The sequence below is a fragment of the Colius striatus genome, chromosome 1, assembly GCF_028858725.1.
Source record: "Colius striatus isolate bColStr4 chromosome 1, bColStr4.1.hap1, whole genome shotgun sequence".
Taxonomy (NCBI): domain Eukaryota; kingdom Metazoa; phylum Chordata; class Aves; order Coliiformes; family Coliidae; genus Colius; species Colius striatus.
In genome coordinates this window covers 142,778,510-142,802,140 of record NC_084759.1, presented here as the reverse complement: position 1 = coordinate 142,802,140, position 23,631 = coordinate 142,778,510, and the positions used below count along the sequence as shown (strand labels likewise).

At 49.0% G+C, this 23,631-nt stretch overlaps 1 protein-coding gene across 9 annotated transcripts in view; it reads right to left on the bottom strand.

The window, feature by feature from the left end:
• Window positions 1–22,905, bottom strand: part of LOC104551198 (sodium- and chloride-dependent GABA transporter 2) — a 41,994-nt gene extending 19,089 nt beyond the window's left edge. For 7 of the 9 annotated variants that reach the window (XR_009819933.1, XM_062010199.1, XM_062010223.1 and 4 more), the window contains exons 1-7: window positions 14,589–14,854; window positions 14,421–14,486; window positions 12,665–12,877; window positions 8,409–8,543; window positions 7,234–7,374; window positions 6,586–6,670; window positions 3,530–3,662 (exon numbers count right to left, since the gene is read on the bottom strand). Coding sequence is in view for 8 of the 9 variants with exons in the window: in XM_062010199.1 (XP_061866183.1) it covers window positions 3,530–3,662; window positions 6,586–6,670; window positions 7,234–7,374; window positions 8,409–8,543; window positions 12,665–12,877; window positions 14,421–14,486; window positions 14,589–14,625 (810 nt within the window). In the remaining variant the exon portion in view is untranslated. Of the gene's footprint in view, window positions 1–3,529; window positions 3,663–6,585; window positions 6,671–7,233; window positions 7,375–8,408; window positions 8,544–12,664; window positions 12,878–14,420; window positions 14,487–14,588; window positions 14,855–18,757; window positions 18,882–22,860 lie in introns of those variants that run through there. The other 2 variants (XM_062010256.1, XM_062010207.1) reach the window with 2 other exon arrangements.
• Between the last annotated feature and the right edge of the window lie 726 nt (window positions 22,906–23,631).

Here is a 23,631-nt window from a genome sequence, read left to right as displayed (position 1 = left end):
TGAAGGGGTGTGCAGATTAACAGGTACACCCTGGAACACGAGTGCTGCTGAAGGACCACCAGAGCCAATGCAGGGGTCCCTCACTCATGACTGGCGCTGGCAACTGGCTTGTGCACACTGCTCAGTGGTCACTGCCCACTGCAATGACTTGCAGCCTCTGTCTGATTGACCCTTCGAACACCCAACACGGGCACTTCAGACAGAGCAGAGCAGCATGCCTCAGATTTGCCACCAAGGATGCAGGTCCAAACAGGACCTTTAACCTGTGTCCTTCAACTGCCCCTAGCCCCATGAGCAACGCAGAGGTACTCAGCTTGGATTGAAATCACTTCCTCTAGCAAACAGTTCACATCACTTAGAGGAACGCTGCAGGCCAGCATCCACTAATTCTCTCAGGGACTCCACAGCTGGTAAATGTAACATTCAGTTTGGAGATTACCAGGGTACTTTCAGGACTGTCTAGGCTAATTGCTGTAGTATGCTACAATAGCACCTTGTAGTCTGTGTTTTCCTCACAAGCTGCTATCAAGGGCAATTCAAGTAGTGCCATTAATCCCTTTGCATTGCCCCTTATTGGTCTTATTGGTCACATTGAAAAAAAAGTTATTCCATCTCTTATATCATGCTAGGCCAAAAACAAAATGTTGCCCCTTCATGTTTTTCCCGTGTGGATGTTCTGAGTGTGGATTCACATCAGCACACTTCACCTGAGTGCTAGCCTACAGCTCTTTCCTCAGCTTTGGCAGTTCAGACACCAAAGAACTGAAGCTCATCTCTGGAGGAACGGCAAAAGGAAATCATGTGAAATGATCCATTTCTCATACCTACCCATCCATCCAGAATGAGTTGTTTCAACAGAGTTGTTTCAAAATCCAAGCTCACTATCCCTGAATGGAGATCACAGGCTCTGACCTGCAGAAGCTTCTGCATTAGAGGATGTCCGACTAAGGAGTGTATCATTTCCCTGGGCAATACAACTGCTTTCACTCTGCCCCTGGGTATCTGAGTATTGAGTGCTGAACTGAGTAGTGATTCAGAAAGAGAGTCCTTCTGGATCCACTCTGATATACTCCATAAAGCAACACCCAATCCTCCTGGCACTGCAAGTCAAGACACACATCTCTTTGGTGATTCAGTTTTACAACAATGAAGGACAGAAGGATTTGAGAGATACCCCATCCTTGAAAACCACGCTACTAGATTATCCTCTCTGTCTGCAACTCCAGATTTTCTAAGCATTTCATGTGCCTTGCTCTCCGTATATATCACAGCACTCTTGGGTAATGACACAGATATCGGTGAAAAACTTCTCCTTGCTGGGGCTTATGATTGTCTGAGATGTCTGCGTGAGCAGATACATCCCTGTCCCACTGAATCTGCATCTTGAACATTGAAGGAACGCAGGGACAGTATCCTTCAACACAGCCAACCACCATCATTCATTTCACCCTCAATTTTTTCAAGGACTCTGATTTAGAGCTTTTCAGTGACAGTTAATCAAATCTGCAGGTCCTGTGAGTCTAACAATCATCCCTACATTTACCATACAACCAGCCTCTTCCTTCAGGAAATGACAGGACACAATTCTCATCTTTCTCAGCTCACGAAAGCAAGATTAAAACCCAAAATCATAAACACAACCCATTGCCCTTGAACTGCAGCACAGGTTCTCCCAGGATGCCAAGATGCACATTCTAGGCTGGATCTCTAAATAACAGGGGTTTGGGGAGCTCAGAATACAGACTCACGATTTGGTTTGGTCTGGCATTTGGATTCGGACTTGCGTTTCGGTAACACCTCGTGTGCTTTGCAGCCCACATGAACCAGCGCATTAAGCTTTTCACTCAACAGTCACTCACATCTGCACTGACACCAGAGGCCTGAATTCAGAGAACGTTTTGCTGGATTAAGAGTGCCAAACTTCTATCTCACAACAGGAACATCTGGATCCAATGAGATATTACTCAGTGCTTGGCTCGGACCCAATCTTTTTCTTTCTCAGGCATTGTTAGCACTAACTACATCACTAGGAACCTTGCCGGGATCAGTGTGATCGTTCTGTCACATGCTGGTCAACAACATCCAGGGTTTTATTTGACTCTGATCCACATGCCTCAGCAAAGTGATTCCATCTGTGACAGTCTCCTGCATCTGTGAGTGCTCCTCAGGGACAGGCAGTCCCTGTGTTCGAGTGTGCCAACAACTGCTGCTGTCCTGAGCAGGGTGGATTCAGCTCATGGCGTTTGCCCCTCCACCTGCAAATCCCCAGAACTGGGGTACATCTCTTCCCCGGTGGGACTGTATTCTACAGCCATTGTTTTAGTTGGATTATAAAATATGCAGAGGGCTGATAAACCTATGGATGCTGTTGCTTTACTGAAATAAGGTTTCTGTTCTGAAGAACATAAGATCTCACCATCACTAGTCCTTTTTGCTAAAAAGCACTTGCATTTAACCTAGAACTTGTATCTAAAATAGATCAAATTTGTTCTCAGCACTTCCCACACTATGTTTGCTGTGTCTTAGTATCATATTTGCTGTTATTAGACTGCCTCTGCTTTCTTTTTCCAGGCCACCACAGCAAGCAGTTGCTCTTTTCTTCTAATTTTACTCCATGGAAACCAGAAATGATCATCTCTGCAAGCTGCTTGATTTCCCTGCCATGTTTTGTAACACCAGACCATTCTGGATGCAGGAAAAACTACTAGCATCCATGCCATCAACTTGATGGAAACCTATGCAGCTAAAATTTATGCCTCATCACACACGATGCTTTGTTCAAAGCACATAGAGAATACATCATTTAGATAACATACCAAACCTTTTCATTTCCATCTGCTTTTGTTGGCTTCAGACGAAGCTGACTGGGAATGGGACAGGAGGTGTTAACAGAAACTAAGTAATGGGGTCAGTGCAAAGGACAGTGGCACGTTCTGCAACAGAGGGAGCATGGGATATATCTGGACAGTCCCACCAACCCTTCCCAGAAGCCTTCAAAGAAACATCTGGACTAGGGTGGTGAGAAACAGACTTTTTGTTGCTGGGGAATACGAACAGCTGGAGGAAGAGTTGAGATGAACAAATAGAGAATTTTAAAAAATGAACCCTATGGTGATGAGGCAGAGAGGGCTCTGAGGCCATCAGAGTTATCTTTGTTACTATCTCATTAATTTGAAGACTTTCCAGCTGCACTTGCCATCAGAGGCAAAAATATGCTGCTTGCTCACACTGTGGTGGGAGGGACGGGAACATGCAACTACCCCATAAATAGGAAGACTGCAGAGTCTCCTGGGCCTGTGGATTGAGAGGGACCAGATGGGCATATACATCTTGGAAGTTAATGCTCTGAGACATCAGACATCCCTTCCTACCCAAAACAGATAGCCTGGCTCACATTCCTGCTGCAAGTTGAGTTCCACAGGCTGCTGCCAGCTTATTAGTGGCTCCCAAGGGACTCCCAGGAAGGTTAGTCCGTCGAGCGCTCCAGCTGTGATCAAGGCAAGAGGTTTGATCTGAACCAAGGACTCACCTTGCCTGTGGACTTGACCCCTTTCCAAATGCAGAAGTAGCAGATGATCCAGGCCAGCATGAGACACAGAGCCAGCTCCCAGCGCAGGCTGCCCAGGTGCTGGATGCCATCAGAAATCTTTAGCACTCTCCTCCTGCATTGGAGAGAAGCAAAGGAACATCCAAGAGTCACTGGTGTTGGCCACTAACATTCCCAACACCACGCTGGTTCTCACCATGCCTTCACAGCACCTGATGGCTTTGGGGAGGAGAGCAGCTGTTTTACTAACAAAGCCCAGGTCCGAGCTGCAAGCCTCAGAGAAATCAAGCAGTGCTCCCCTTTTAAAAGTACTACCAGCCTGACAGATCATGCATGGACACTTGCTTCTACACTCACTTCAGTGCTGGCCTGTTGGGCCATTTCTTCTCCTGTTCTCCTCTGACCCTTCATCTGTCCTGTCCTCTAAGGTGAGCACTCTCTCTCTGCAAGAACATGCAGCACTTTTGCACACACCAGCTCTGCCCAGGCCTTTTTCACACACGTTCACCTACATTTCTAACATGCTTCAGACCTCAAAGGGAATGATACATCACACTTGCCATGCAGAGTCCATCAGGACCACTCAAAAAGCAATGCTGCCCAACCCATTCTCCATAGCACATTTTTTCTGTCTTTAGGAACAGTTACATATTCCACCTCAGGACCCAGAGCAGCGTAGCATCCTATACCGTGATTGAGACTCAACCAAGACCACAATAATTGCCATTGCACAGTCAGAAGCGTCCCCCTTCACCATTTTCTTTCGGCCAATGTGAAGACAGGCTCCTGATCTCACCCTGGCCATAGAGCAGCCCATGTGTATGTCAAATCTTCCTCATCACTTACAGAAGTAAGGACTCACCCTCTTCCATCTCCTACACTGCAGAGGTGGATATGAGCATGAAACACCGTGGTGCAATCCCAAAACATCAAGACTGGGACAGGCAGAGAGGAACATGCACAACCCTGAAGCCCAGTAGCAATGCTCACTCTGCTGCAAAACACAGCAGTTGTCCCAAAATGAAGGTCTCACTCCTGGAGAATTGCAGTCTAAAACACACTGCCTCCTTTCCTGCCCCATAGACTTGGGATAGATCAAGAGGATGAGAGAGGGGCCAGAAAAATCACACTGGCTCCACCAGATATGCTTTGTCATGTTGCTCTTTGCCTGCTTCTGAGGACATGGACTCTAACCAGTAGGGAAAGGGTGCCCAAGGAACCGTAACTAACTGGACACTATACTGCAGCAGCAAGGTGCCTCAGCAGCATGATGTCTGCCCACTGGCACATCTCTAGAGGAAACGGTAGCATCCTACTCCCTCACCTAGGGAGTGCAGAAACATATGCTGCATCAGAAGTAACAAGCAGTAGGAGTTTCCATGTGCTTATTCCCCACTAACACAGGAATGGTCACAGCAGTGATGGGAACTACTTTTCCAGCAGCCAGCCTTCCAGGAAAAGCAGCCTGAGACAGGCCACCATCTAATCACATGTGAGCAGCAGGCAGAAGCAGAGTGCAGGTGCAAGGAGCACACAGGAGACAAAGAAAACTTAAAAATATTCAAGTTTAAAACTTGTGCCGAGCAGGGGATGCCCTGGGGGCACCGTGTGCTCTGTGCACAGGCAGCACCCAGTAGCACTGCTGAGGGCAGCAGAGACAGAGCCCACCAGCCATCAAAACACACCAAGGAAATCCGCAGCGGCAGCAGAGGGGTTACTTGCACAGCCCATTAACCAGGGCTCAGTGCTTAACGGAGCCTGTTCTCCCAGGAGATGCTGAGGATCATCAGAGATTCCAAGCCAACATGTCTATGCCTCTGTGCCAGAAATAAAGCTGCTCAGCACCTCAGGGTAACTGACACAAGGGAAGAAAACAATGAAAAGGAAGGAACAAATTTCAGCATGAAGTGAGCTGACCCTAACACTTCATTTTTATTTTGATGAGTTTCTCTCCTCGGGATAGTTTGCATATTAGTCACTCTAAAGTGAAAACATCACCTCTTTTTCTATTTTTAAGATGAAAACTAGCCCACATACAAAAGTCACCACCCACCATGCCAGAGCCTTCTGGGAACAATCTGGTATCACACAGTAGCAAGGAGAGAGAACACCTTCTGCATCATCAGCATGGACTCCTGCAGTACATCACAGGGCTTTAGGTCTCCTCTTCTACAGCTGAACATGCTACAGCTTGCAAAACACACAGACAAAACTCAGGGCAGAGCTGCTGCTCTGTGGATCACCACAAGTCTCACACTGCTCCCACTTACACTCTTAGCACCCACGTCCTGAGCACAGTTACACTGGATGCAGGCACTAGGCAGGTCAAGCAGACTAGCACTAGGCAGACTGCTCTGGACAAAACAAGTGCAATGAATAATCTAGCAGGTCTATAAACTGTAATTCAAACCACAGGGTCATGGCCAGCATGTCCTCAGGGATTGCCACTAATTTTGTTGAGGTTTGCACCCTGGCTAAACCTAAAACAAAGCTTCAGGATGGGAAATGCACAGCCAATCCATCTACAGTGCAGGAGAAAACAACCGTATAAAAGACTTCACAGTTGGCAATGAGAAACAAAGGAAGAGGCAGGGAGAGAAGCAGCACAAATGGAGAAAGGGAGAGTGCAACAGCAGAGGGGGAATAAGAGAGAAAAGGACAATGAATGAAATATGAAGGACTAGAGGAGGCAAACCACTGGTGACGTAAGGTCTCGCACAGTCAGCTAGCCATCACTGAGGCTGGTGAGACCAAGCTCAAAGGGTGCAGGGGACAGGAATATGGCATCAGAGAAGGACAAAGTCAGGTATCTCTGAGGCATACTAGCACAGCTCCAGACAAACACTACAAGCCCAGTTATGTTACCCTTGACCAATGGTGCTGCCCCTGAGAGCCCTCATTCTGACCTGCCCAGCTGCCTCTCTGTGTCCTCTTCTGGCAAGGATGGGTTAACAGGACATGTGGCTGCCTGGTTTGTTCCTTGCACAGGGAAGGTATGTCCCAGAGGAAAAGGGGGTACAGGACTGTCCTTTACTTACTCCCAGAACTCAATGACAGGTGAGGTGGCATTTTCATTGGTCATGTTGAACGTTGAATTCACCTTCTGGAACTCCATGCAGTTCCCTGTGGGAGAGGACCAGGGAGAGAGGGACCATAAGCAGCAGTGGCTGGAGGAACAGAAGATCTGAAAAATCCCTCCTTTTCCACCCACAGTGTCGAATGCTCATAGACATTGACCCTGAGACAAATTTTGCATGGTTCCAAACATGCACAAAAGGAGTTCCTGGCAGTGTAAGGCTAGCAAGATGCCAAGGACAGTTAGGATAATGGCATTTGATTTTTCTTTCCAGTGGGCAGGGTGAGCACTGTGTCTGTAGCAGAACAGGATGACTGGAAGATACCAAGAAGGAAGGTGCCCACAGTGTCTGGGGCCTAGAGCAAGAGCCCCCAGAGAGGCCGCCACTGCACTGGCCATGGCCGGGTGCTGCGAGTGGTCAGCCAGTGTCAGCCCTGGTGCTCTCTAGCAAAGGCCCAGATCGACTGAGCCCCTGCCCCACTGCAGTGGGACAGCACTCCCCATGACCAGCAATCCCACCCATGCAGGGGGAAGCCACCTTCCTAGCGTTTGGCCCTGGATAGTGGCAGGTTTCCCTCCGTGGAGCACTGGAAGGGGGCTTTGCACTCACCTGTGTTCCACTCGTGGTCACAGCTGCCCCAGGGGAGGTCGGTGGTGAACGAACTGAAGAGATAAAACAAGGCCCATGCCAGGACAATGATGTAGTAGAAGTTGAGCAACGTGACGATGACCTGTGAGGCGTAGCCAATTCCTGCAGAAAGCGAGCCCCAAAGGCTGGTGAGCCATGTGCCGGGAGGCCACAACAGGACTCCCCTCATGAGGTGCTCACCCAACGTTTTCATCTGCTGCTCTGCATTTTAGCCATGTGGATGGATGGATGGATGGATGGATGGATGCCAGTGGGGCAGCCACCAGAGCCATCATCCCCTCCCCAAAGCCCACCATGATGCATCAGCAGGGGTCCAAGCAGGGGCTCCAGGGACCACCCCTTCCCATGGCCTCACCACAGCCTTCCATGATGAAAGGGTGGCAATGGGAGGGAGTCTGTGTAGGGGATGGGCAGACTATGGCTGAAATTGCATCCAAAGGGACAGAAACATCTGATGGTGCTCCCTCTGTTGAATAATACCTCTTCTACAAAAATTCACTTTTAATCATCCCTTTTCACTTCTATTTGGAAAGATTTTGTATTAATAGCACTCACCTTGTGTGGAAGTGCTGGGCATCTAAAGGGTTTTTTTGGGAGGAAGGCAAATGAGGCATTCAGAGAAGTCAGGGAAAGTGGTTTGAGGCTGGATGACTGTGCTGAAACAATGCTGGAAGTGGATCTGAGTACTAGCAATTTACTGAGGCATCTGACACCTTTCGCCACTAAGGTTTTAAGCCATCTGCAAACTCAGGAAAATGACATAGCATTGACTTGAAAATATATAGTATGCTTTAGGTTCCTCATAAGCACCAGCAGCATTTTCATCACTTAGCACTTGGAGGACAATCTCCATTGGGCACAAAGCTCCTGGCCAGAGCCACAGCCACAAAGAAGGAAAATGAGATGTAATGTGATAATGGGAACACTTTGGTGAGAGAAACAATCTGTTTCTCCAGTCTGATCTTTGGAAAGAGGGTGGCTGGTGGCTCTCCCAGGCTGGGATCCCCTGGGGTTGAGCAGCAGATGCATGGAGGTACATAAGGATCCTGGCTGTGGGGACAGCCATCACAGCTTATCCTCTGGGGCCCCGTGGGACGCTCACCTTGCCATGTTCCCCATAGGCTCACCCCGCTCACCTTCAAAGAGGGGACAGATCTTCCTCCAGGCAGTGACCCCTCCCTGGCTGGTGTACTGACCCAGCGCTGTCTCCAGGAAGAACAGAGGGATCCCGCAGGTGAAGAGGAAGATGAGGTAGGGGATGAAGAAGGCACCTGGCAGATTATGGCAGAGAGGAAAAATAAGTCCCATGAGCTAATGAGCTCAGGCTACCTCCTCCTGGTTGGGAACAGCCTGGGAGAGATGTGGGCTGCAGGAGTGGGAAGACCATGGACAGGACGCCAGGAAAAAGAGATTTTCCTCATGTTTCATCTCCCAGAGTGATGTGATTGCACAAGAAATTGAAAATTTAGAAAAGATGGGTAGAGAAGGAAAGTTTCTAGGCTTGATTCTTGTGCAGAAAAGAGTGAAAGAGGTTCTCGACAGCTGTATAAAAATACAGGAGAACAACCCGCTGTAAATCCCTTGTGACTTTTGAACAAGTTGATGACTCCTGTTACATTGGTTAGTCAGACAAGCTGACAAACCCACGGATGACACCTCCAAGGCACTGAGGAGTATGTAGAGACTGACACTTTCACCCAGTCTGTGGGTTTGTTCAATCATTTGCTCACTGAAAAGCAACAAGCGTGCAAACACAAAGCAATTAGTGCAGGAAAGTACGTACCTCACACCAGCAGCCAGGCCTGAACTTACTCCTGAACAAGAGAGAGTTCAAGCCCTGTCATGAAATCAAGCAGGCAGAGATAAAAATTCATCAGGCTTTTCATTACCCCAGGTTAATGTTAGATGTAGTAATAGCTTTACCACCACCACCCCCCCCTCCCCGCTAGGGCATAGGAAACAGCCCTCTAAGATGGTTCATGCTCCCTGCACTCAAGCACCACCAAAGCTGCCCAAGCCTTGCTGCAAAAGCAGGGACACAGGCAGGATGGGGAACCAGCCTGAAAGGGGGTAGCCCTGAGTGGAGGGTGGCAGCTGGGTTACTGCAAGCTCAGAGGTGGCAACCCAGTCAGCCACTAGCCACAGTTTCCCTGTGCAGGTTTTTCTGTGCCAGTGACATGCTGACTGCCTCAGGGGTCGAGTCGGTGGGGGTGTACGGGGAATAACAATCCTGGTGCACAAGTAAACTTAAACCCCAACAGATTTCATTAAGAAGCTTAGCTAGCATACAGGGAGAGGGAAGGCAGGGGGTTAGGGACCTGCCAGAAGTCCAACCCTGCACTCATCACAGTGGGATACAGGGCCAGTACCCTCCCCTTCTTGTAAGAAAATGCAACCAAACAGACAGGGAGAGCATCTCGACAACTCCCTGTGGGCAAAGAGCAGCTGAAGGGATGCTGATACCTGGCAGTCCCAGGAGAACAATGAGCATCTACACACATACTCTCCTTTTACCAGTAATCAGACATTGGGCAAAGGGCAGGGGAAACAGTTTTATCAACACCATCCCCTCAGCTCCCAAATTGCCTGTGAACCTATTATCATAGAAGGGAAGCCTATTTCCAAGAGAGATAATTCTCATCTAGAAGTTTGCATTCAACTAAGCTCCAGCCACGGGATCCCAGGGGAAGCTTGCCTGCCTGGGTGTCCTTTACTTGCAGCCTGAAGTCTGGTCTGTCCCCTTCCTCAGCATAACCTTTAGTAATCCCAGATTTCAGGAAGGCCTCAGGCTTTGGAAGTCTAACTGGAGGGTCCTGACATGCAGGCTGGAACATCACGACAAATTCCGGGGGTGGGAGTGAAGGAAGGATTTGCAGAGATATGTTTGGACCAGGGGCTGTGATCTGACCTGCTGCTCAGGCAGGGTGGGACGAGCCCCACCACCACCCCCTGGCAGTGGGTGCTGCTTACCCACACAGGAGGGTGTGGGTCAGCAGGCAGAGGCTGCCCACAGAGGCCTAGCCCACCACATGAGGCAAAAGCAAGAGCCAACAAGAGCAAAATGAATGTTTTTTGCTCTTTTTGCCCCCAACCCCCTATGTAGGACCTTGCTATCAGACACTAAGCATTCAATATGTAGGAGACTTCTCTGTTATGTGGAAATATCCCTAAAGAAAGGAAAAGTGATTGGCTGCCCTTCTTTGCATAGCTCAGATTCTGCAGATACCTTTTTTTTTTTGCAAAGAGCCTAACTTATTTAGGGCAGAAAAGCACGAGCTGAGAGCACTGAGCTGCCTACACACAATTCAGCTGGGGGGAGAAAAAGGTATCCAGCAGGGCAGAACTATTTCAGCCAGACATTAATGCTAGCACAAGGGGAAACAGTTGTAAGCTGGCCATGATTGACCCAGAGCTGGAAATGAAATAAAGGTCCCTCACCTTTTTTGAGAAGCAAGTGCCTGGACCAGCCTTCCCAAAGGAGAAAACCTCTGGTAGCCTTAAAAATTAATTTTGAAGTGTCACAAGAGATTTGGTGCAGCAGCAGCCAGAGCACCTCCACAGTGCAGCAGGGAGTCTCAAGTCCCGCACAGCCTTGTTGCACTGCCCTGCCCCAGGAGAAGCCATATGGGAAATATTTCCCACTCTATATGGGAGTCTCGTGCCCCATCCTTGCTCTAACCCTGTGAGAAGGCAGCTGAAGACGAAAAATTTGCCTGAGACTTCAAACTCCTCATAGCCTGCCACTTCACGGGGCTTTGCTTCAGGCCCATTTCTTTGGGGGAAAAAAAGGCTGAGGATACCCTTTGCATCTTTCCTGTGCTGTCCAACCCCCAACTGTGGCTTCTCTGTCCCCAAAGCCCTCCCTCAGCTCTCCCCAAGCCCCGTGGGGGTCACATCTGGGAGGAGCAGCAGGGAAACTGGTGCAAGGACAGAGTCCTGGGTCCCACTCCCCCTGGACAGGATGGCTCCCAGGAAGGGTCTGGCAGACCTGGGAGTAGACATGGCTCAGCAAGCAGCCAAGACACAGTCCCTGTGGAAAAGGAGAAGACAAAAATTCTTCTTTTTTCAACAAGGAAAGAAAATGCCCAACCACCTGGTGAAAAGAAACAAGCGCTGAGCAAAGCATGGCATGAAAGCAGCTAAACAGCAGCTAATCCCCTTTTGTGCCACTGGGATGAAAGCAGTTTAGTGAGGCCCATGAGACTACTCCAAGCTCAAGCCAGGGATTTCAGTCCCAGGTCCCCAGCACTCTCTCCCTTCCAGCTCCCAGCCAAGTGCCATTTTCCCTCTCATCTGTCCTTCTGGAGAGCTTAATTAGCAATTAACCGTCAGATAGAGAGAGCAATTCCACGTGTCACTGAGCCAAAGTTGAGAAGAGCTTTGGACTTTTATTTCTTTAAACAGTTTTCTCCCTTAAAAGGCAGCCACAGACTAAAAGCAGACACAGTCACCTGTAAAAACTGAGAGCAGCTCTCGAGCAGCAAAAGCGAGCCCAGTTGGGCTGCCTGGCCTCGGGGTTAATGGTCTCATGGGTCATCGGCCACTGCTCACAGCTGAGCACAGCCTGAGCATCACCAGTGTCCCAGCACCATGGAAAAGTGATGGACTCTCTCCCCATGAGGCACATCCATCCACACACCTCCCGACCCTGCCGCTCAGGGGCAGGATCCCCTCTCCCACACACTCGCAGCTCCTCTGGTTGCTGAGGGGCACCACAGGGTGCAGGAGGGATGTTGTGCTTCTACATCAAAGGGAGGAAAACCTCTTCACTCTGCCCTATCTCTGTCACCTGGCTCCAGCACCTGGGGGGACATCTGTCTCTGATTATACACCGGGACTTGTGTCTGAGAACCCCTTGGAAGCCCCCTGAGTCTCTAAGAGATGTTGTAGCTCCTCACAGAACCTGAAGAGACATCAGTGCCCTGTGGCCTCCTGCACTGCTCTCTGCTATGCCGCTGGGACCCGCCATACTACTTGCACAGAGTGCCCCATGTTCCTCAGAGGAAAGGTAGCAAGGGTAAGGCACACTGCTCAGAGAGCCAAACCCCCATCCTGACCTCCGCTCCACAGAATGCCACCCACCTCACCAGCAGGACCGGGGCTTCACACACCTCAGGGGAACATGGCCACAGCCATCAGAAACCCTGGGACGTTGCTGCTTGGTCACCCGCATCCGAGCCAGTCAAAACACACCCTGCTTCTGGCCTAGAGAGCGGCACCACACTGGCAGGCTGGCATCCCCTCTGCAGACTCATGACTCGGTCACTGCTGGGAAGCTGCTGGCAGCATTAAGCAGGGCCAGGCAAGGCTGCTGCAGAGGCAAGAGGGAGCAGCCAGGGACAATCAAGCTCCAGGTGTCCCTGGGGCTGCCCAGCACCACGGCTGCACTTACCTCCACCATTCTTGTAGCAGAGGTAGGGGAAGCGCCAGACGTTTCCCAGGCCGACGATCTCCCCAGCCACAGCCAGGACATACTCCATCTTGTTCTTCCACTGCCCTCGCTCCAGGGTTTCGTCCTCCTCCTCCTCCTCCTTTTCCACGTCGAGGTGTGCAGGCACCGTTTCGCCATTGCTGACGGCGCCGGGGACTCTGTAATCCATCCCACCTTCGAAAGGAGTTTCCTTCATTATGTTCAGCACAAGCCATACAATGAGGAAGAAAACTGGGCTGAGAAAGGACACACACACACCCCTCAAACCATTCCTTTTTTGCTCCTCACATCTATTCCCGCTGGCGGCAAGGTGCTGAGAGCACACCTGCTCTTGCATTGTTTAGTCCAAATCCAGTGCTTAAAAAGCTATTATCAGTTTCATTATTTTTAAGTGACTCATCTCAAAACACTCCTGCTTCTAGATGCCCATCCTCTAAGCATAGAGTTACACAGCAGACTCAGCAGCTCTGCCAGGCTGGAGGTCCCACCACAGCAGGTATGGGGAACAAACTTTGGGCTGGAAGGGGCTGACAGAAAGATCAAATACTTGACAAGACATTTTAGAAGGATTTCTCTTCTCCTCTTTGCTGCTTACTAAGATCTGGTTTTACAGACCATGCAATGAAAGCCACAAACCAAAAGTCTTTGGTACAGAAAGAGGACAAACTGAAATAAGAGGGAAATGTTCCTGCTTTCAGTAGTGGTGACTGTTGCTGGCAATCTACCAGGCTGCAAGAAAAGGTGATCTTTCAGAATGGTGTTGTCCTTCTAATAGCCAGAGAAGAAAGGGTGCAGATACCGTGATCATCTGGGATCTCTCATCTTCCAGAGTCTGCCCCTCCAAACATCTGCCCGTTGCCTGCAGAGACTCTATACGGTACCACTCTTAGGAAACTTTAGCTGCAAGAGCATCTCCCTCCTCTAAACAGACCTCTGCTAGCAGAAGTGGAGCACAGAGTAGTTGGGCACCTCTCCCGCTGTCTCACCTTCCTCGCAAAACTTCTGAGAGGACACCTCTCCTTCCAATAAAGCCAGAGCATAGCCTAAGTGACTGTTGGTGCACAGCCAGTACCATGGAGCACAGTGAGGAGATAGGTACGGGCAGCATGGATGGCACCAGCTCTGTTGCAGCCATTTAGGAGGCTCAGGGGGTGTTTGAGCCTGTTCCTCAGCAGCAGGATGCTCTCCTGGCTGCCGAGCCCCACAGGGCAAAAGGTGAGGACTCTGGTTCCCACCAACACCTGGTGCCAGAGCCAGGATCGCTGAGGACCTTGTGCCAAGGAGAGCACCTTCCTTCAGAGGGGGACAGCCCTCAACCCTGCTCCTGCCCTGCAGAGATAGTTTCTGCAGCCCCAGCCTAACACTTGCTCATTCCCACCTGCAACTCCTTCTCCAGGAGCGCAGGAGAATACACTGGCAGCAGATGACACTCTCCCCTATCCAGAGTGAGGGGAAAAAAAGGGCAAAGCAGCACTTTCAACCTCTCCCTTCCCCCTACATATTCCCCCTGCAAAACACTTTGGGACGTGAAGAGGAGCAAGAAACACTGGCAGGAGTCTGACAGCGACAGCAAAGAAGGACTGGCAGGACCCCTCCACACTAGAAAATGATTAAACAGGCAGAAAGCACGCCGTGACCTCTCATCCATGGCAGACCCGGGTGGGTGTGGGGTACAGGGGGAGCAGGGCAGAGAAAAAAGCAGCAGGAGAGGTGTTACCTTGCAGATGGCACTGCTGGGGCACGAGCCGACGGGAGAGGCGAAGGCAGGACAGAAAGGTGCTGGCTATTTAAAGTGCGGAAAGAAAAAATTCAGCTGTGGTGTAATCCTAGACTTCGCCCAACCCACATTCTTTCCCCCACCCCCCAGGGCTGGACAAAAACCTACACATGACTGATTTCATGGCCAGGGCAAAGGGGCTCATTCCCCCTGCCTGTGAGAAGGGCTCAGGTCGCCTCTGCCCGTGCTCTCCCTCCTGGGCCGAGGACCACGTGGCTCCCTCTCTCCATCCACTCTGCCCAGCGCTGTCCCTGGAGGCACAGGAGAATGGGGATACCACTGCACACGGGTGCCTCTGCAGCCCTGCCTGAGGGACATGAAGCCCTAAGACGTGCTGGGAAGAGGTAAAAGATGAAATACAAATTCATGGTGAGTTTCCATCACTGCGCCTTCTCCTCAGTGAGGGGGGCACGTGGGGCGCAGGGCAAGGTCCTGCATCGCAGCCTGACCCACAGTGCCTGGCGGGAGCAGCTGGGCTGTGCTAGTAGTGGGCAGCAGAGCTCTGAGCTGGAAATAAACTCTGCTAAACATTCTGCTGCTTCTTACCAAAGGCCTAAAGCAGCCTCATTCAAGAAATTTGGCAGGTTGCAAGCTTTCTTTGCTCACACTCAGGGATCTTTGCCACTGGTCTTTCTCAGGAACGGCACAGCCCCGGAGCCCAGGACATCACTCCAGAAGCTGCAATGGGAGGAGGCAATCAAGGAGCAGATGAAAAATTCAACAGCAGGGACAAAACCAGCCCCAGCTGTGCATACCCAATGCTGAACTGCAAAATTAGCTGCGTCTGCTTGGGAAGGAGGATTTGGGATTACTGCGGGTAGTTAGCCAGCGACACTAGCTCCTTTCTTTGAGGCCATAAAAAAGGCAAATAGAGCAGGATATTGTTCATAGTAGACGTGTTACAGCTGTGATGGTCCAAGGATATAAGTGAGGCAAGGTTTTGAATTATTTTTATTACATCTGTTGCTGAGTATCCATGGCAAGAGAGAAAAAAAACCAAAAAAACCCCCAAAATTAACGCTTTTGGGTTCAGTGTCATTGCATCAGGCCTGCAAAGTAGCAGCAAAACCTGAGCTGTGTTACTAGCAGTTTGAGAAGCTATTAGAAGAACAAGACCAAAGCAGCAAACACTGCAGTGTCACCACGTTAATGTATGGTGTACACACACAGTACTGGACTTCCTATGGAAGAAACAGGGAAAGGGAAGAGGGATGGGCAGAGGTAAGGAATGGATTCAACCAAGGAGTGATCAAATGCACAATCTGGAAGAGATGCCTAGGATAAAGAGAGGGTAACAACAAAGGTCTAGGAAACAAGAAAAAGACAGAGAAGATGAAGGTATCATTCACTGCATCTCATAGTGCAACAACTAATGGCATCTGCTGAAATATTCAGATTTAAAACAAAAGGAAATACTTTTCCTTGCACTATGTATGATTAATTAAATGGGGTACCTGTGGTCATTGCCACAGAATATCCTTTGGAAAGGAATTAGGCAGATTCATAAAGGGCTACTCCTCTGCAGCAGCAATTAAACAGGATGGCCCAAATAAAACAGTCAGCTCCAGTCCTCAAGTCAGTGATCACTGGAAACCAGGGAAGATGCTCCAGAGGAGCGATTTTGCAAGATGATGAGAAGTGGAGAACATCCCTGTGCAGAAACCACCTCACAGAGAACAGCACAGTCGTTAAGTAGTTCGGGTAAGGACAAGACATACAGATTTTAAAACAGCAGCAAAGTCAAATAATAGCTTGGCTTGGGCAACAGATTGGTGTAAGGAAAGATGAGATAGAACAAGGAAACATTTCTAGGGATTCTCAAAACTATAGCGTGCATCAGCGTCGCTGTTCAAATATCCCTGGATGACCACAATCGCTACAGCACACCGATGGCAATAATCTTATCAACAAGGTGACAAGGTAATTGGCAGGAACTAATAGACTATGACAGGAAACTGTGCAATCAATAACTATTTGACTTCCGTCCAGGGAGATAAGGGCTGAACACAGCAATAAGTTGAAAATGAAACTAAATATTAAATGCAAACATCAGCAGTAAGGTGAAATATTAAATCTACAAATGCAAGAGCAAGCTGGAAAATCCTGAGCAAAGCATATTTAAAGTAAAACATTGCTTTACACATCTTCCGGGGTGAAACAAGAAAGAGTCCATATGGTTTTGGGAGATGGTAATTGAGAGACTTAAAAACCAAAGCAATCTTTTCACAAAAGGCAGGAAGAGAAGGGAACCAAGAAATATCACAAAGGATCAGTTAAGACTACAGAAAAAGATGTTTTCAATACACATTTTTGAAACTGCAGAAAGCAAAGAAACTGGGAGGGACTTTAACCAGCCCATCAGAGGCACTGAAAATCTAAAGGGAAAAATGCACAGGATGAAATCTCCATGTCTAAGATTCCGAGTCTGTAACCATACCTAAGGCAAGTGGATGAACGGGGACAGAAGGAAATAAAACCTTAGGAAACAGACTGGGAAGAAGCAAATAAGAAAGGTGGAAGAACTTAAAACTCTTTTTAAAAATGAGAGAACAAGCCTAGAATGTTAGCATGCTGCAGTAACAGGAAAATAAACAACTTCATCCCAAGTTCTACTAAGAAGATGTCATTTAAAAATATTTGGACAGATGCACATACATATATTTTATTTGTATGAATAAAGAGAACACCAGGGACTGGCTTTTGCAGCATTATGTGCCACCTGGGGCAGTGCAACTTGAACCTCACTGAGTGGCTGCAGAGCATCTTCCTCCCAGTGCTACAAGCGCTGGCAGCGCTGATGCTGGCACCTTTCCCACCTGCATTGCTCCCATGACACCCCCTAGGATGGCACAGGGGGTTTGTTTTGTGGGTGGCCTCCCTGCTGGAGGTGCAAAACATGAGACTGTCTGTGCAGTGAACCCCCAGAGCACGGAGCTGCAGGCAGTGGCAGCCAGAGCCGTCCCACTCTTCCCAGGCCTGTGGCAGGCAGCCCAGATGCAACGTGCCCATTCTTGGGGACGCCTGAACTGGAGCAGTGCCTTCCTGAGCAGTGCCTGGAGCAGCTTCCAGCTGCTGCACAGGGCACAGGTGGTACGAAGCTGGCTTGGCCACTTCTCAACACATGTCAGGGAGAAGAGCACAAGCAATGGCCCATGGGGCTCTACATCAGTGTACCTCACACCTCAGTCAAGATGAGGGCCAGATAACCCTGATCCCAAAAGCTATTGATTCCTCTCCTGATACTTAGGTTGCATTTTGCATGCCTTTCTCTACCTTACAACATTTACCAAAATTTCTGTCTTCATCTTCATTCCATTCTTTTCTGACATTTTCTGGGTCAGATATGACTAGAACTAGCCCCAGCCCACCCCATCCTGCATGGTACACGAGTGCTGGCCCTTCATGCTGTAGCAGGAACCACAGGACCTATTCCAAGTCTAGTCTTCCCTCTCATCTATGTCCAGCTGAGCAGGGAATGAGTATTAATTAGATTTCTTTCCTCCAAAGCTCCCAGTCACGTGGAGAGGTGGTTCAAACCTGCAAGGAGGAGGGACTCCAAGACACTTAGGGGGACAATGAAGGGAGGAGAGGTTATGGGGAGACATACACACTCTTACTGCTCTGCAAGTAGCAGCAACTTTCTCACTTCTGAGAGTTGCCAGGGCAGAATTACTGCTGCTGCTTCAGCATTCCCAAAGAGAGGAAGCCATCAGCCATGTCTGACCTTTGCCAAGCACCAAGAGTAGCTACACTCCCAACTTCCACCTCCCCCTCTGCTCTTCTGTCACATGTGACAAACTCCCTCCATGTGTTTTGGGGCTATGTAATCTTGCAAGCCACCTCCCAGCTTCCAGGAACACAATTTGCCGTTGTATTATCTGGGAACCAAAGGCTAGAGCAAATACAATGCATTTCCTCTATCTGATAACCACACTGCTACTGGCCTTTTCAGACTGAAAATGTTATTCAGCTTAAGTGACCAAGCTGTAGCAAGCCAAATGTCACAAATATGCCCAGAAAAGGGATAAAGAGAGGCTGATACCGGCTGGCACATTACAAGAAACTGGAGACCATTCAGCAGAGAAAGAAGCCAAAGTAAGCACAAAGGATTGACTCCTGCTTGAGCCACTAAGTTCCCCCCAAATAGAGGCACATATATTTTTGAAGCTACAGTGACAGGAGCCAAAAGCCATTGTAAGAATCCGCAGTGACAAAAGGTCCTGCTGCAGTCATTTGGACAGTCTCATTCAGACACAGCCTTGCCAGCAAATACGCACCTCCAAATAATGACCTGAAGGACCAGAATCCCAGGGCAAGAAAAACCCTGTCCTCTCCCATTGCCTGCACTCACTTTTCTGCCTAGGCTGTTTGTAGAGCAAGATAAAACCATCTGTGGACACCATGCTCTGCACACAGGAGATAAATGGATGAGGCTCCTGCTCTACGCAGAGCTCTGGGACCAGCTTGAAGAGAGGAGGGCATGCTCACAGAGACTACGGCACTGCAGGACCCTCCACTCCAGATATTGCTGCAGACGCCTCACGTTACCCCCCAACAAAAGCTAAGGGCACTGTGCTTGTGCAGCAGGCTGGCAGCATGCTGGTCAGTTCCTTTCTGTGCACCTCTGACCAAGGGTCAGAAGGGTTAGAGCACAGGTGGAGAGAAGTTGAGACCTAAAGGATTGTGGCCCCTAGACCTGCTTTAGTCATAACGTGACTTGCCAGTCAGGAGGAGTAGGAACAGAGCTGCCAATTCTCATTGCTGCTGTCTCTGCTATGTCCAGTGCCAGTGGCTTTTCCCCCATAGCAGGGAGGGCACAGCAATGCTTCTGGAGCATGCACTCACCTGTCTGGAACAGTAAATCCAAGACCAAGGGAGGAATGCAAAGGGATGTGTGTTACACACACAAGCAAGTTTTGACACCAAACTGTCTGATTCCCCAGAAGGCTGTGCTGCCATTCAGTGGGATCTCGACCAGCTTGAGAGTTGGGCAGACAGGAACCTCATGAGGTTCAACAAGGACAAGTGCAGAGTCCTGAATCTGGGGAGGAACAACCCCATGCACCAGTACAGTCTGGGGGTCGAACTGCTGAAGAGCAGCTCTGCGGAGAGAGACCTGGGAGTCCTGATTGATAATAAACTGAACATGAGCCAGCAATGTGCCCTCGTGGCCAAGAAGGCCAATGGCATCCTGGGATGCATCAAGAATGTGGCCAGCAGGTCGAGGGAGGTTCTTCTCCCCCTCTACTCTGCCCTGGTGAGGCCTCATCTGGAGTCCTGTGTCCAGTTCTGGGCTCCTCAGCTCAAGAGGGACAGAGAACTGCTGGAGAGAGTCGAGCGCAGGGCCACCAAGGTGATCAGGGGACTGGAGCATCTTCCTTATGAGGAAAGGCTGCAGGAACTGGGGCTGTTTAGTCTGGAGAAGATTGAGGGGAGATCTTATTAACATTTACAAATATCTAAAGGGTGGGTGTCAGGAGGTTGGGGCATCCCTTTTTCTATAGTAGCTAGCAACAGGACAAGGGGTAATGGGATGAAGCTGGAACACAGAAAGTTCCACTTAAACACAAGAAAAAAACTATTTTACTGTTCAGGTGAGGGAGCCCTGGCACAGGCTGCCCAGAGGGGCTGTGGAGTCTCCTTCCTTGGAGGTCTTCAAGACCCATCTGGACATGTTCCTATGCAACCTGATGTAGGTGAACCTGCTTCTGCAAGGGGGTTGGACTAGATGATCCCTAGAGGTCCCTTCCAACCCCTACCATTCTGTGATTCTATGATTCTAAGCAGAAGCACAACAGGAGTGCCCAGGCAGGCAGACCTGCAGTGCTTTGCGTTTTATCTCTGCTTTGACTTCTGCTTATAGCTTAGTTCTGTTAAAACACTCTGGCCCTTTGCACAGATGAGCAAGGAAAAGTGCTTTTTTCTGAATAGCATTTTAAAATGCCACTATTTAGTTTATGGACAAAACCAAAAGCACTGTAAGGTTATGAAGTTACAAGCACATATTGTGCAGATACCTACATATATGCTTAAAATACAATATTTAATATAAACAACAGTTGAGTAGCATCCAAGGCTCTTGAATCTGGAATCTTCAATCATTTTAGCATCTCTTCCTGCTTTCCTTCCAACTCCATCAGGTACCACCAGTTCCTCAGGGCTTCTCCCTAGTTCCACTTGGTTGGCAACTGGGCAGCATGGGCAAACCCTTGCAGAGTGACTGCGGGAACTGCACATGAGGAGAGGGCAGGAATAGCCACCCTTCCAGAGACAAGTCATTGATGCTTTTATGTGAAAACTGATAGATTGCATGAAGAAAATGAAAGTCATGTTTGTTCTAGCAGCCAATGAGCTAATTAGAGGGCATTTTCACACCAAGAACATGCCAAAAGCAGTCAAGGTCTCAGGCTATCAAGGATAGAAATATTGCTTAAGTGCCCCAGAAGTGAAAAGTATGAGACCAGGGGATTGATTAGGTAGAGGGTAGATGGGGGGTAGGGAAGGAACTGTATATTCGGATTATCAGGATGATGGTCTTTCCTGATGTACTGCACACTTTACTCCTCTGAGGTGAAGATGATAAACCTGAAACTGTCTGTACAAGGAATGAAGTCAAAGGCATTGATAGGGCTGGGATTTTAGACGCCTCTGTTCCCTGTCTGCCTGGAAGAGGGATGTTCTGGCGGGAAGAATGAAAAGCTTTTCTCAGAGACAAGACGGGGTTGCACCCGCTTAATCAATTCTTGCACAGATAATCTATTTTAAAACCTGGTTTTAAACAGGTAAGGTCTGGGCAGTGCCCTCAAAACATCTGTTCGAGCCTTTTGGTTGGGCTGGTAACTATACAGAATACAAAGTTTCCATTGTGGGAGAAAATCCAATAGATAGGCGTTGGCTGACCAACCTTCTCACTGGCTTCTCTAACCTTCCCAGTGGCTGTCCTGCTGAAGCCCCTGCAAGGTAGCGTAGGTAGACACGAGTTGTGCTGAATTGTAGGTAGACAGAGTTGTGCTGAATTACCCCTGCAGACAGATTGAAAAGGAGCTCACATACTGGAGACATCCTCCCTGCCACTCAGCTACTGAACTGGTTCAGCGTGTGATGGGGATTTGAGACATAAGACGAGCAAGACCTAAAGCCTTCAGACATCTCAGATGGATGGGATTCTGCCTGAAGCAAGCTTCACACTGGGGCTGATGTCCTCTCTACAAATCACAGAATGCTAGGGGTTGGAAGGGACCTCTAGGGATCATCCAGTCCAACCCCCCTGCTAAAGCAGGTTCACCTCTATCAGGTCACACAGGAATGCATCCAGGCGGGTTTGGAAAAGTCATTCCTGTTGTGGTGGTCGGTTGCGACATATGATGGCACTGATTCTTTCTTACAGGCCTAGACACTTTTTCCTAAAATAAATAGGTAAAAAGTCATTTGGGAGTTTCGATAACTTCAGGTAATCTTTTTTCTGTCGACGAGTGTCAGAGATGAAAAAGCTAAGCCTCAAGATTAGATCCAGCTGATGTCTGAAGCAAGCTAACCCCTCCAGTCTGGAGGAGGAATAGCAGAGGAGCAGGTGCCCTGAGACCGAGATATTGGCAAAGCCACATGCTACATTGAGTAGGTAGCTTCTTGGCATTGCTTGAGAGCAGCCTTCTCCAGAGGGAAAAAAAAGGGGTGCTGCTGCTCACATCTTTCACTCTTTGACACTTCTGAATACCAAATTCCAAGCCATGTTACCCTCTTGTCAACATACTGATGCTCACCTAAATAAAACATAAGGAGGCTGACCTGACCAAAGAGATCAGAGGGAGAAATACATACAAACAGAACGTATTTCCATCATGAACATCAACTAACCACTTTCCCTCAGCTAGATGGGCTCAGAGCATCATTGCCTATTTTGACAGAAGAAATTTCATTCCTGTCAACTGCAAGCTAAGGCAGAGGGTCGGATACTGCTTGTCAATCATCTGAGTGCTGGAAATGTGGTTTCATTAAGTCAGTCGCAGCCCAGATGTGACATTTTTATGGCAATCAGAAAAAAAAATGAAAGCACCCATGGTGATGTGTCTGGGTGGGGGAAATAATTCAAAATATCAAACTTTCAATCTTGATAGTCACCATAATTGGGATCTGGGGGTTAGAATTAGACTTTCAGATTATTTACCCTACAGGTTTCTGCAGCAGTGCTTGAATGGTGTAGCAGTACCAGCATGGACCCTTACTACTAGAGCAGATGCTGTGGATTTACACTGGAGCAAACCAGAAACCAGTCTTTTTTTATTGCAGTCCCAAATCTGATCTCAGCAATGCTAACAAACACGGATGGAGCACTCAGCTCCCTGAGAAGGAAAGACAGGGACTTTAGGTGGGAGCAACTTACCTGAGAGATAAACCTGGGCTTTGTGGGTGCAGCCACAATGAGGAACCCAAGCCATGCCCCACACAGCTCGCTCACTGCAACAGCACAGGTAAGAGCTCACAGCCATTGTCAAAAGCAGTCTGAAGAGGTACATGCCTCTGTACCCTTCCCAAAGCTCAGCCCTGGGCTGTCTAGAAGGCTGAGCTGCAGAGTTGCAGCTGGTGAGAAGCTGGATCAGCCAGGGTTGACAAGACAGCAGCAGGGTGTTAACCTGCATGGAGGATGCTCTGATTTAGAGGTGGGGGAATGGCAGCTCTCAGCAGTGGGGTAAGGAAATAGTGTGCTGCAAGATAGGAAAAGCTCCAGAGAGGCAGTTTGCAGTCCCACAGATTCTCTGGAAGTAGACAGCACTAAAAGGGTAGGGATATGAGTTCTCCCCTGCTGGGAAGTGAAAGCAGCAAAAAGAGCCTGACAAAGGAATAGGTCCCGATCTCCTTTGGTCTAACTTCCCTCAGAGCAGGGGTATCACAAGGTGTAATGGAAAAGCCATTCCCAAAGGAAGAAGGCAATTGTGTTTCTTTGCAATCACCAGAGCTGAAACAGGGACTTAGAACAGCTGTTTGTTAGGGTGAAGCACAGCTGGTTTCTTTTTGCAGAGATCTCAGGTGTTGCTTGTGAAGCAGCACTCTCCACATGCTCTGTAAATAGGACTTACAAGAAAAAAAACAAGTGCTTATTTTCTGCTCCAAACAGGAATCTGACCCATCAGCTTCCTTCTTGCCTTACTCAGCA